Source organism: Rhinoderma darwinii, chromosome 11, assembly GCF_050947455.1.
Source record: "Rhinoderma darwinii isolate aRhiDar2 chromosome 11, aRhiDar2.hap1, whole genome shotgun sequence".
Taxonomy (NCBI): Eukaryota; Metazoa; Chordata; class Amphibia; order Anura; family Rhinodermatidae; genus Rhinoderma; species Rhinoderma darwinii.
Genome location: NC_134697.1, coordinates 39,145,548 through 39,159,091, shown reverse-complemented (window position 1 = coordinate 39,159,091; position 13,544 = coordinate 39,145,548). Strand labels below are relative to the sequence as shown.

The 13,544-nt window shown below is 42.1% G+C and overlaps 1 protein-coding gene across 2 annotated transcripts in view; it reads left to right on the top strand.

Annotated features, from left to right (window-relative positions):
• Positions 1-5,552: 5,552 nt before the first annotated feature.
• The window catches only part of REEP3 (receptor accessory protein 3), a 96,173-nt gene continuing 88,181 nt past the window's right edge, over positions 5,553-13,544 (top strand). Inside the window, exon 1 of one of the 2 annotated variants that reach the window (XM_075841131.1) lies at positions 5,553-5,846. In XM_075841131.1, the coding sequence (XP_075697246.1) occupies positions 5,815-5,846 (32 nt within the window). In that variant the 5' untranslated portion in view covers positions 5,553-5,814. The remainder of the gene's footprint in view (positions 5,847-13,544) is intronic. The other variant, XM_075841130.1, reaches the window with a different exon arrangement.

Below are 13,544 nucleotides of genomic sequence, written 5' to 3'. Positions count from 1 at the left end.
TGCACAAGAATACAATATATACCGATTTTAAATGATATTGTTGCAAAATATCCTTTTAGCGTCTGTGCCTGCCAAGAAACCAAAGCAAGTACAATACTTATCAGATTTGTAATTTACTCTACACTGCGGGAATTCAAGGACCTAAGCAGAATTGACTAAAGTTAAAATGCTTCTCTGAACTCCTATTGAACATGTAAATGGTCGTTAATAATGTATGGGATTAAATTAACGCTTTTTGTTAAAAACCAGATCACCAAATAAGAGCACACTTGAAAAGTGGAGGACGTGAATACATCGTCTTTACATCTTCAAAGTTGTGTGGAACAAAACAAATTCTTCAAATGTATCAAATGCTAATTTGTGAATTCTTATAGCTGCATGGGGTTTCTGAGAGGTGCAACATTTCAACTGAGGGACTGCGAAAATATACCGCTTTTGTGAAAATGTGAAGTATTGTATTGAATTTAGCTTGTTATAAAAAAAAATATATTGTATTATGACTGGGCTGTAATTATCCAGGGTAAATCAAAAATCTGTAAGACGACCTCCCATATGCTCCGCAATCTTGAAAAAGTGCTATCTTGAATACATCTTAAGCCAAGGATCACACACTTTTGATGAAGATTTTGCGGCAGTTTTTGGGTCAGTGAATCTTATTGGATTCACTTCTGACTTTGGCTCAAAAAAACTGCCACAAAAACTGCATCAAAACTGTGTGTGTGATCCTGGCCTAAATGTTTCAACTGGAAAGAGGATCATGTAACTTATGTAAGATCTTCTAAGGCTCTGTTCACACTAGCAACGTGGCCTCTATTCAAAATGGAGGCATGACAACTATGATGAATCCATTTTCAAATTGATTGAAATCTGTCAGGTTATCGGACTGACGGGTTCAATGTCAGCGGGTCCTGCCTGTCACTGACACACAAGATGCCCCTTTTATCCATCACATCTAAGTTATGAACTTTGATGTGATCGGTAACAGCTCAATCCTGCATGTCAGAGACACGCAGGACCCGCCGACACTGAACCCGTCAGTCCCACTGACCTGACAGATACAGGTTTCATTGCTAGATACAGCTGCTCTGTATACACGATACAATGCAGCTGTATCTCAAAAAGTAAAAATAATTTTTTAGAAAAAAATCATTAGAAATTTGCACCAAACCACAGATATATATATATATTTTTTAAAACAAAACGATTTCCAAGTTGTACATAGCAATTTCCTAATATATGCTAAAAAGAAGCCCCAAGACATGGTTGGTCTTTGAGGTATAGTATTCATGGTTATTACCATTAACATCTGAAGTTTATATAACTTGAACTTGAAAATGAACTTCCCGATTTCCTGTATGTTGGTCATTATCGAAGTTTAAAGGCTGAAAACCAATCCTGATCTAGTTCCACAGATACTGCATTTGTTACAATGCATCAGAGCCCTCAGTCTAGACCCCAGCACAGGAGAGATTTATGCTGCTGTTGTGAGTATTGCCTAGCCTGATACACTGTAACAACCAGTTAGTCGACTACGCTGTTGCTTCCTGCAAAACAACGGGTCCGGTGCACAACAGACACAAATGGAAACCACGTGCACCAGATCCGTCACCATTGAAATCAATGTTGATGGAAACGGAAACCTCTGGTTTTCGTTCTTGTCAGTTTGTGTCTGTTCAGGGTTCCGTTCTGACGGAAACATCCGACGGAACGTCAGAACGTGACCCCAATGCAGATGTGAACAGAGCAGATTGTGCACCTCTTAATAAATTCGGGGCATTTTACACCAATGAGTTCTAGATTGAGATTGAGGTTTTTTTACCTGGCTCCACCATAAACATGCACGCTTGGCCAAGCGTGCATGTTTATTTCAGTGGGAAGGAGCCGCTGGCAGACACCTCTGGCGGTGGGTTATCGACCATGGGAACAAAGGTTTAAGCACAGCTGTCTTTTTTCTTATGTTAATGATTCACAGGTTTATGCATCATATCTTTATATTGTGCCATGCTGTGCCCATCACCTTGCATCACCCTGTTCATTTTAGCAGTACTGGACCAACAACTACTACAGTCTTTATTTTGGGTGGTAACATCTTGCCAATTTTTTTTAACCTACCCATACCCTCTAGCTAATTGTTGATGGAATCTCTTGACAATCTAAAGTGTGTGGGAGCTGTATGACTTTCCCTTTGATGTCCGGGGAAACAAGGATCTGGCATGTTGAATTTTAGCCTAACATGTCAGGCAGCCACCTAGACACCTCTATCCGTGCCTGTTTATAGGGGAGCTGGAGAATGGACAACTATCAAAAATACATAGTCAGCTTATTGGAGTTGTCTGTTTTGGGCAATTCCTTGTTAGAACGGGCACTTGACAGTAAACTGGGGGGAAACTAGGTCGATAGCCTATGTTCACACAGGGTGGATACTCTGCGTAAAGGTACACAGGATATCCATCCTGGCGGCCGCAGGTAATTCCAGCCGCAAAACCGCACCAAATTGTTTTGCAGTTTTTTGGCTGAAATGTCCGCTGTGGAAAACAGAAGAAGAAAAAAAACTAGCATACTTACCCTCTGACTGACGTCCTCCAGACCGGCCTCCTGGGAAGACGGTTCATCCCATGTGACCGCTGCAGCCTGTGATTGGCTGCAATGGTCACATGGGATGTAACGTCACCCCAGGAGGCCAACCTGGATGTAGAAGCACAGAATTCTGCGTAAGTATAAGAATTTTTTTTCCTAAATTGCGATTTTTGCTGCGGTATCGCAGCTTTTCCTCGACAAAAATTGCAAAATCTGCTATTTATTGCGGGTTTTACCTCCCCATTGAATTCAATGAGGAAAGCCTGCAACAAAAAAAGCAGCGATTACACAAATGCAATTGACATGATACGGATTAATAAACCGCACAGTAAATTTCGGAGCGTTTTTTCTGCTTATCATTTATGCAGCGTGTGGATGAGATTTTTGTTCAAATTTCATCCACTCTTCTGCTACTGTATTATGTTGCAGATTTTATGCAACACAATCCGTTGTGGAAAATCTGCAGTATTTACCCTGTGTTCGCTTTCCCTGCAGCGACACCACAGGAGAAACTAAGCATTACACATTGACCATTCAAATCTATGTAATGCAGAACAGGACAGGTACTACCATTCAAATCTATGTAATGCAGAACAGGACAGGTACTACCATTCAGATCTATGTAATGCAGAACAGGACAGGTACTACCATTCAGATCTATGTAATGCAGAACAGGACAGGTACTACCATTCAAATCGATGAAATGCAGAACAGGACAGGTACTACCATTCAGATCTATGTAATGCAGAACAGGACAGGTACTACCATTCAGATCTATGTAATGCAGAACAGGACAGGTACTACCATTCAAATCTATGTAATGCAGAACAGGACAGGTACTACCATTCAGATCTATGTAATGCAGAACAGGACAGGTACTACCATTCAAATCTATGTAATACAGAACAGGTCAGGTACTGCCATTCAGATCTATGTAATGCAGAACAGGACAGGTACTACCATTCAGATCTATGTAATGCAGAACAGGTCAGGTACTGCCATTCAGATCTATGTAATGCAGAACAGGACAGGTACTGCCATTCAGATCTATGTAATGCAGAACAGGACAGGTACTACCATTCAAATCTATGTAATGCAGAACAGGACAGGTACTACCATTCAAATCGATGTAATGCAGAACAGGACAGGTACTACCATTCAGATCTATGTAATGCAGAACAGGACAGGTACTACCATTCAGATCTATGTAATGCAGAACAGGACAGGTACTACCATTCAAATCTATGTAATGCAGAACAGGACAGGTACTACCATTCAAATCTATGTAATGCAGAACAGGACAGGTACTACCATTCAGATCTATGTAATGCAGAACAGGACAGGTACTATCATTCAAATCTATGTATTGCAGAACAGGACAGGTACTACCATTCAAATCGATGTAATGCAGAACAGGACAGGTACTACCATTCAGATCTATGTATTGCAGAACAGGACAGGTACTACCATTCAAATCTATGTAACGCAGAACAGGACAGGTACTACCATTCAAATCGATGTAATGCAGAACAGGACAGGTACTACCATTCAAATCTATGTATTGCAGAACAGGACAGGTACTACCATTCAGATCTATGTAATGCAGAACAGGACAGGTACTACCATTCAGATCTATGTAATGCAGAACAGGACAGGTACTACCATTCAAATCTATGTAATGCAGAACAGGACAGGTACTACCATTCAAATCTATGTAATGCAGAACAGGACAGGTACTACCATTCAAATCTATGTAATGCAGAACAGGACAGGTACTACCATTCAAATCTATGTAATGCAGAACAGGACAGGTACTACCATTCAAATCTATGTAATGCAGAACAGGACAGGTACTACCATTCAGATCTATGTAATGCAGAACAGGACAGGTACTATCATTCAAATCTATGTATTGCAGAACAGGACAGGTACTACCATTCAAATCGATGTAATGCAGAACAGGACAGGTACTACCATTCAGATCTATGTATTGCAGAACAGGACAGGTACTACCATTCAAATCTATGTAACGCAGAACAGGACAGGTACTACCATTCAAATCGATGTAATGCAGAACAGGACAGGTACTACCATTCAAATCTATGTATTGCAGAACAGGACAGGTACTACCATTCAGATCTATGTAATGCAGAACAGGACAGGTACTACCATTCAGATCTATGTAATGCAGAACAGGACAGGTACTACCATTCAAATCTATGTAATGCAGAACAGGACAGGTACTACCATTCAAATCTATGTAATGCAGAACAGGACAGGTACTACCATTCAAATCTATGTAATGCAGAACAGGACAGGTACTACCATTCAAATCTATGTAATGCAGAACAGGACAGGTACTGCCATTCAGATCTATGTAATGCAGAACAGGACAGGTACTGTTGTGGAAGCAACTTGGAGGCATTACAGACCCAAATACAGACACTAGGATCCGTAATTTGCGGCCCGTTAAACGGCAACTGTCATGTGCATAGGATTAATATTGATATCCTTTATCCATGGAGGATTATTGGCTAATTGCTAATATCCTTGGACGTCTGGGGTAATTTAATGGTTAACAAATTCCTATTATATTTTCAACCATTGTTTTCTCCAAAACTATTCATTGGAGGTTTACAGGTACTAGGAAACCCCTATGTTTGCACATGATACCACTATGTGTATATACTCATTGATTGCCAATGACCTGCCACACCACATAATATGCTATAATTAAAAGGAAGGGCTTTTATAGGACTGTAGTACTCATAATCTTATCTGGGGCATGCTGGGAGTTGTAGTCTCATATACAACTACCTATATCCCGGCAGCACACAGGTCTGGTCTCAGTCACCTCAGCTCACTGTTCCTCCTCCCCCCTCCCTCCTCACTCTGCGCTGCCGGGCAGCGTGCCAGGAATTCCTCCAACAGCCAATCAGGGAGAGGAAAAGGGCGCAGAGGGGCGGGGCTTATTCGTTTCCTTTTTTTTTTTTTATCTTCCTCTTTCAAGCCCTAAAATTCGGGAGTGGGGCGAGTGACGTAGCGATAGTTTACCGGGATCGCGGACATACAGCAACAACAACACACCGGGCAAGTGCCCCAGAGCCGTGCTGTGTATACCCGGGAGACAAGGGCCCGATCCGGATACTGGGGGACCCTGCAGTGCCCGTCGTGAGGGGGGAAGGGGAACAGCCTGTGCCAGGTTAGATCTCGGGCGGTGCCAGCGTTGTCAGCAAGATGGTGTCGTGGATCATCTCTAAGGCCGTGGTGTAAGTCATTCCAATGATTGCATTGATCTGCAAATATCTCCTTTATTGTGGGCCTCATCTCTGTGGCTTATGTGATTCGTGATCGATCGATCTATCTATAATTTATCCATTCTATCTATCTATATCTCCATGGTGACTATTATCTATATACAAAGTAAATCCCATTTAAATATGCACCAAGTTGCAATCACAATCCTGTGTTTACACTGTATATATAATGTAACAATTCCAATAATTAACATACTGTAGTATTATTATTATGATTGTGTTCTCATTGGTCCAGTAATCGCTCCTCTATAATGTAGCAGAATGGAAGGAATCGATACTCATAGATTTTAGTAATGTATCTATTATGTTGTGTTCCTATAAGAGCTGGATGATGACTTGTGTTGTGTGACTTATATCAGATTTATTTTTATATTCACACCCAAGTCACCCAGTTGGTGACAACTAAAATGAGAGGATCTGATGTTCACACTAGATAGATGTCAGGGGGGTGTAAGTTGAATTGGCAGAAAGTTACATCATACATCTGGAGTTACGCCGGGCATTGTAGTTTCCGTTTGGAATTGGACTTCTTGTAGTGATTTTAGTTTGCGGAGGTGACATGTCGTATATGATGTTTTGTTTTTTTGTTTCTTTAGTGGTCTCCAACCTGCAGCTCCACAGCTGTTCTGAAACCACAACTCCCAGCATGCTCGGACAGCTATAGGTTGGAGACCACTGCCTTCGAGGATAAGATGGTGGGCCGGGCCTGTTGACAGTCTGTATGAGAAACTATTTGTACAAGTTGTATCTTGCGGTGCTACTGTGTGTTTTCTATTTTGTTTTTTTGTATTTTGATCTTATTTTTCAGTTTGTTTTGAAGTTTGACATATTATATATAATATTGGGTGTAAGTGTCCAAAACGTATCATCTGCTGTAATTTCTAGATCTCTTATGGTAATGTCTGTTCTCAAGTTAACTCTTTTGTACTCGTGAAGTAGGTTCTTTAGTGTGAGAAGATAAAGGACTAGTCAAGATATGTGTCTATTGCTGGGCTGCGCTCCATTGACCGTTGATCAGTGGTAAGGGTATGTTCACACGGCGGGGGTCCGTAACGGCTGAAATTACGGGGATGTTTCAGCCTGAAAACATCCCCGTAATTTCAGCCGTACCGGCATGTGCAGGCGCTTGAACGCCGCGTCAATTACGGCCGTAATTAGCGCTGCTATTCATTGGAGTCAATGAATAGCGGCTCCAATTACGGCCAAAGAAGTGACAGGTCACTTCTTCTACGCGGGCGTCTATTTACGCGCCGTCATTTGACAGCGGCGCGTAAATATACGCCTCGTGTGAACAGACAAACGTCTGCCCATTGCTTTCAATGGGCAGATGTTTGTCAGCGCTATTGAGGCGCTATTTTCGGGCGTAATTCGGGGCAAAAACGCCCGATTTACGTCCGTAAATAGGCCGTGTGAACATACCCTAAAGGAGACCGGCCATTAACTTTCTGATGGGACCCCTAAAGAGGCTCTGTCACCACATTGAATGAAGAGAAGTATATGACGCTGATTGGTCGAAATAAAAAACTGCTGTAATCTACATTACAGCGCCGATCACATCATGTACAATATAGGCCACTTATAATGTGGTGACAGAGCCTCTTTAGGTCCATGTCTTCACTGGGATTTCCACCCCGGACCTCTTTTGACACGTTAGAAACTTCTTAAACCAGAAAATCACTTTGGGCTGGCTTTCTTGTGTGACATTTTATTGTTGCTGCTTCAGATAACATTCTTTTGTGAAAATGAATGATCAGGATGTTCGCTACATACGCCCTTAGAAAATCTGTCAAAAGCGCAGAATTATGTCTAATTTTTTTTTGCTGCATGTGTTCTGTAAAAGTCATTGTCAAAGTCTTAAAGTGTAGGTTGTAAACCAAGTTTATTATATTAGGGAAATTGTAATATAAGCCATTTCCTAATGTAATGTCAGTATTCGAGCTTCATATTGTCTTTTGTGATGGCCCTTTACATCCTAGATTTGCAGGAAGGGGTGAATGACAAATCCCAGGATCCAGGTAGCCAATGCACTTAAATAATTGCTCCTGGCACCTAACTTTTGGGGTTTGTTTTCAATGGTGTCTATGGGAGTTCTTATTGTCTGGCTACTAAAAAAAAATCTAACTGGCTCCTAGAGTGGTCCAACTGGATTCTGATGTATACAGTTACTTGTCCACCGCTGATCAAGGTGGAACTTCACTATAATATTTCACATTTATGGCCTCTAACGTATGTGCCAGGAAAAGCTCCCAATTTATCTGTTAAAAGGATGCCTCTGATATATGCCATACAGTGTCATCCATCATCCATTGGGTCCCAAAAAAAAGTATACTGTGCGGTATATGTTTTTCACTGGATACTGTTGTATGGAATAGCGTTGTCACATCAGCGTCGGGCTTTCATTCATGGGTTCTGTTCGATATTTCCGTCGGGGGAACCGATGAACGGAAAGCCAAACAGAAACCATAACTTCCGTTTGCATCACCATTGATTTCAATGGAAATTCTTCAGTTGCCGTTGGTTTCTGTTCCGTAAGGTTTCAGTTTTTTCGCGGAAACAATAGCGTAGTCGACTAAACAAACGGAAACTCAAATGGAAGCTATGGTTTCCGTTTGGCCTTCTGTTCATCGGTTCCTCCAACGGAAAGGTCGAACGGAAGCCCGACGCTGATGGGAACAGGCCCTAATATGTCTAAACACAGCTTTGTGTAAATGGCGTGTATGTGTGTATGTATGTGTATATATATATATATATATATATATATATATATATATATATTTATTTATTTATTTTTTTAGATATTTATAATAGCAATAACGCCACTCTAAGGTTTATCTCTGACATTTTGAGGGACGCAATGTAAAAAAAAAATATACTAAGAAAATATTTTAAACGTTCCCTAATGGCATACTGGTAACCGTATCCACAATGCTGATGTCAAAAGAAATGGTGCTTGATGGCAGAAACAATTATTCTATTTTAGTGTTTCATAACATCGTTAAAAAAAAAAAATAGTTTGGGCTTCCATAGACGTCTATAGAAAACAACCCACAAAGTTTTGTGTCAGTAGCAAATGTATAAGCTACTGGGATTTGTCCTTGATCTGCAGAAAATGATCCACTTGTTCCCTGGCAGTAACCTCTATGGCCATTTAGTATTGTTTATTGCCTTATGGAGATAATGCCTTCTGTAACCTAAAGGGTGTGATCTTGTTTAAATAGGGATTTGATAATCTGGTGACAGAGCCTATCTCCTATTGAATATGATCGGCGCTGCAATGTAGATAACAGAAAAGTATGTCTGCAGTGAAAGAAGCTGGGTGGTTACGATGAGAAGTGTATGATGCTGATTCGTCACAACGCCCAGTTGGTAAAAACACAATACACGCCCAGTTGGTAAAACGAGAAAACACGCCCAGTTGTCCATTGAAAAGCTCATTTGCCTAAATATAAAATTGCTCATCACTTGGGCAAAAATGATCGTTTTCAAAAAGAAAAACTTTGCTGTTATCTACATTGCAGCGCCGATCATATTCAATAGGAGATAGGGATTTGATAATCTGGTGAAAGAGCCTCTTTAAATACGTTGGAACCGTAAATTTCCTTTGTCAGATATTTTGCCTAATAAACGAGCGCCCATCGACAATACAGCATGGCACTCGTTTGCTGCATTTACATGGGGCAATGATCGCAAGTATGGGGACGAACGATCGTTAATATGGTAGTTGATACCCAGACGTTTTTCATCTTGTTGGCAGCATATCCCCTGTCTACACAAGGAGATGTTCTGCTGACAAGCGATCATTTTTTTGGCTGCATAGTCGATGTGATCAGCCGACAAAAAAAACGGGTGTTTGCTTGTTTATTGGCTGATTGCTGCCCTGTTTACACGGAGCAATGATTGGAATCCTTGGGGTTGAGATGAACTAGGAACGAAGTGGCAAATAATTGAATAATATTCTGTACCTATGTTGCTGACATGAACTGAACAGGTGCCTGCTGTAATGTAGAGCATTTGCTGCCGGCTATTTGTCTGAAGTTGACACCTAATAACTAGGGTTGATGTATGGCAGTGAAATATTTTGGATAGTGTTAGTGCTTACCAGCTTAAAAATAGATCACCGATACTTTTGGAAAGGGTTCATCACTGTGCGGACAAAGCGGATATGGCTGCAGAGTCATATGATTTTCCCACAATATAACGTATGTCCTATTCCTAGGATATGCTATAACTTGATCGGCAGGGTTACAATCGATCGCTAACGAAAGGGTCACAGCATATTTATTTTTTAAAAGAGTGCTGTGCAAAGAAAATGCTGAAAGGGCCGTGGTCCGTGTCTTTTTGGAATCAGTGGGGGTCTGACCTTGGATCAGGAAGTTATGGCAGTCTCCGGAAACAACCGACAAGTTAAAGTATTTTCATGACTGCCAAATGTGGAGCCTCACTTTTATGGAGCTTTTTTTGTAAACACAGCTCCAGGGTATGTTCAGACGGGCGAAAAATCGGAAGCAGAACGCCTCCAAACATCTGCCCATTGATTTCAATGTGAAAAACGGCGTTCTGTTCAGACGGGCCGTTTTTTCGCACGTCCATTTTGAAAACGGCCGCGTAAAAAACGGGCGCGAAAAAGAAGTGCAGGTAATTTCTTGGGGCGTTTTTGGAGCCATTTTTCATTGCCTCTATTGAAAAGCGCTCCAAAAACGGTCGTAAAAAACGCTGCGAATATCGCGAATGGCTTAAAAAAACATCTAAAAATTAGAAGCTGTTTTCCCTTGAAAACAGCTCCGTGTTTTCAGACATTTTTAGTCTAGCGTGTGAACATACCCTAAGGGGCACCTGTCACATATAGCATGCAGTCTGACAAGCAGGTAGAGCTGAGCAGATTGATATATAGTTTTGTTGGAAAAGATTTGGGGCAACCTGTAATTTATTAATTTAAATCCCTGCATATTCTGGGTTTAGGAGTCCAGTGGGCGGTCCTATTCATTGATCGACAGCTTATACATGGAAGGCTGTTCATCACTGATTAGGACCGACCACTGGACTCCTGAGCCCAGAATGAGCAGGAATTTATACTACAAGTTTTCCTGAATCTTTACCAACAAAACTATATGTTCGTCTGCTCAGCTCCTCCTGCTCTATAACTCACTGCCCATAGATTGGACAGGAATTTCAAGATGACAGGTTCTCTTTAATCTTTGCATAATGAGAATTTCTGGAACTTTCAAATATACCGTTTCAATTCCTACCATTTTCAAGATCACTTCTTGCTGTCAGAGGCTGAACACCTGTAAAGACCTAATACTGTCCTGCACTTCTTTGACACGAGCGTATTTTTACACGCCGTCTTTTGACAGCGACGCGTAAAATTACACCTCGTCTGAACAGAACATCGTAAAACCCATTGCAAGCAATGGGCAGATGTTTGCAGACTGTAGCGTCCATGGCCGCGGGCCGTCGGGTTTACTCACCTCCCGACTCCCCGCAGCCATGGATCCGTGAGCTCTGGTCCCCATCTTCTTCCTAGGAGACACCAGCGCTCACTTCCGCTCCGGTCTGCTGTGTCCCGTAGGGAAATCGTCATCATCATCAACTGCCACGATTTCCAGGTCTATAAGAAGGCCCAGACCTTCTGATCCTTGCCTGAGCGTTGTTAGTTTTCCCAGTCTGTCTTGTAAATGGTCCCTTAGTGTTTCCCGTTCCTGTTGTTACCCGTGCCTTGTTACCTGTTCCTGTTTCCCGTGCTGTGCCTCTGGTATCGAGTCGTGCCACGTCCTGTGTCATCTGCCACGTCCAGTGGAATCCGCCACGTCCTGTGTCATCTGCCACGTCCGGAGGAATCCGCCACGTCTGGCGCAACCTGCGGCACCTGTGTCATCCGCTACGTTTGGCATTATCTGCTGCTCCCACCTCCATCAGTGCTAGAGCTGCGGCCACCGTCTGGACTATCCAGGTACCCTTGTGCGGGACATAGTATTGCTGGGGTTTCCTGTGATTCGGCCAGCTGCCTCCCCGCTACGGACGTACCGCCTAGTGGGTCCACTAACCCGCTTCATGACACAGACGTAATGGAGCTGTCTTTTCAGGCATAATTTGAGGCGTAAAACGCCTGAATTACGTCTGAAAATAGGTCGTGTGCACATACCCTTAGGGTATGTTCACACGCTTAACCAAAAACGTCTGAAAATATGGAGCTGTTTTCAGAGAAATTCCATTCATTATACTTCGTCTGTAGTCTGCTGTGTGGCCGCCCGCAGCTTCTCCTTGTGATAACTACTGAACTTTTGGGGTTGCAGCAGCTGGATCATGGAAGGGGGTTATCCAGATGGAACAACCCGTTTTTATTTTCTAATTTGTTTTATATCCGTGATCCTGTGGACCTGCTGTGTGTGTCCAAAAGAATAATGCACTCGGACCTCTAAATAATGCATAGTATAAGAGAACACTGTAAAAGCATCCAGTATACATATTTTATAAGCCTTTAGCTTTCAATGGACACCAGACCTAAATCAGTTCATGTTACAGCCCCGAGCTCCTAGTGAGCTCATCCACTTTTTCATTTCCTTCTGTTCTCCATCAGTTCACTCCTCTTAGAAGTGGTTCCAAGTTTCTAGTGTCAAAAGTTCACTTTTCCAATGTCTTATTGTCTGGGAAATACATAGTGAAGGCCATCTACTTGTTAATAGGCACTGTCTTCTGGCTGAGTTCACAGCACTGGGCAAATATACTGTCTCATGTGCATATCTCATATGACAGAAGAAGAGGCCATACACAGACATCTAAAAAAAGGTTTGTGTGCGTATATCTCTATACACAAATGTAAAAAAGCAGCTGTGTTCAGGAGATACAGGTGCAATCCCTTGGACATCGCAGGCAAAAAATGGCAGCACTCCGGTGGCTTAGTTAAAAAAGATAGGTGAATAAAGTCCTATCTATCTAATCTATCTAATCTATCTATCTATCTATCTATCTATCTATCTATCTATCTATCTATCTATCTATCTATCTATCTATCTATCTATCTATCTATCCCAAATTTAGTGTCTTAGAAAATTAAATAAGCCCAATTTCAGAAATGATTTTTAATACCGAAATGTTGTCCTACTGAAAAGTATCTACAGTATCTGCACTCAATACTTGGTCGGGGCTCCTTGTGCAAAAATTACTGCATCAATGCGGCGTGGCATGGAGGTGATTAGCCTGTGGCACTGCTGAGGTGTTATGGAAGCCCAGGTTGCTTTGATAGTGGCCTTCAGCTCGTCTGCATTGTTGGGTCTGGTGTCTCATCTACCTCTTGACAGTACCCCATAGATTCTCTATGGGGTTTAGGTCGGGTGAGTTTGCTCTCTAATCAAGCGCAGTGATACTGTGGTTATTAAACCAGGTATTGGTACTTTTGGCAGTGTGGGCAGGTGCCAAGTCCTGCTGGAAAATGAAGTCAGCATCTCCATAAAGCTTGTCAGTAGAGGGAAGCATGAAGTGCTCTAAAATTTCCTGCTAGACGGCTGCGTTGACTCTGGACTTGATATAACACAGTGGCCCAACACCAGCAGATGACACGGCCCCCAAACCATCACTGACTGTGGAAACTTCACACTGGACCGCAAGCAACTTGGATTGATGCCTCTCCACTCTTCCTCCAGACTCTGGGAT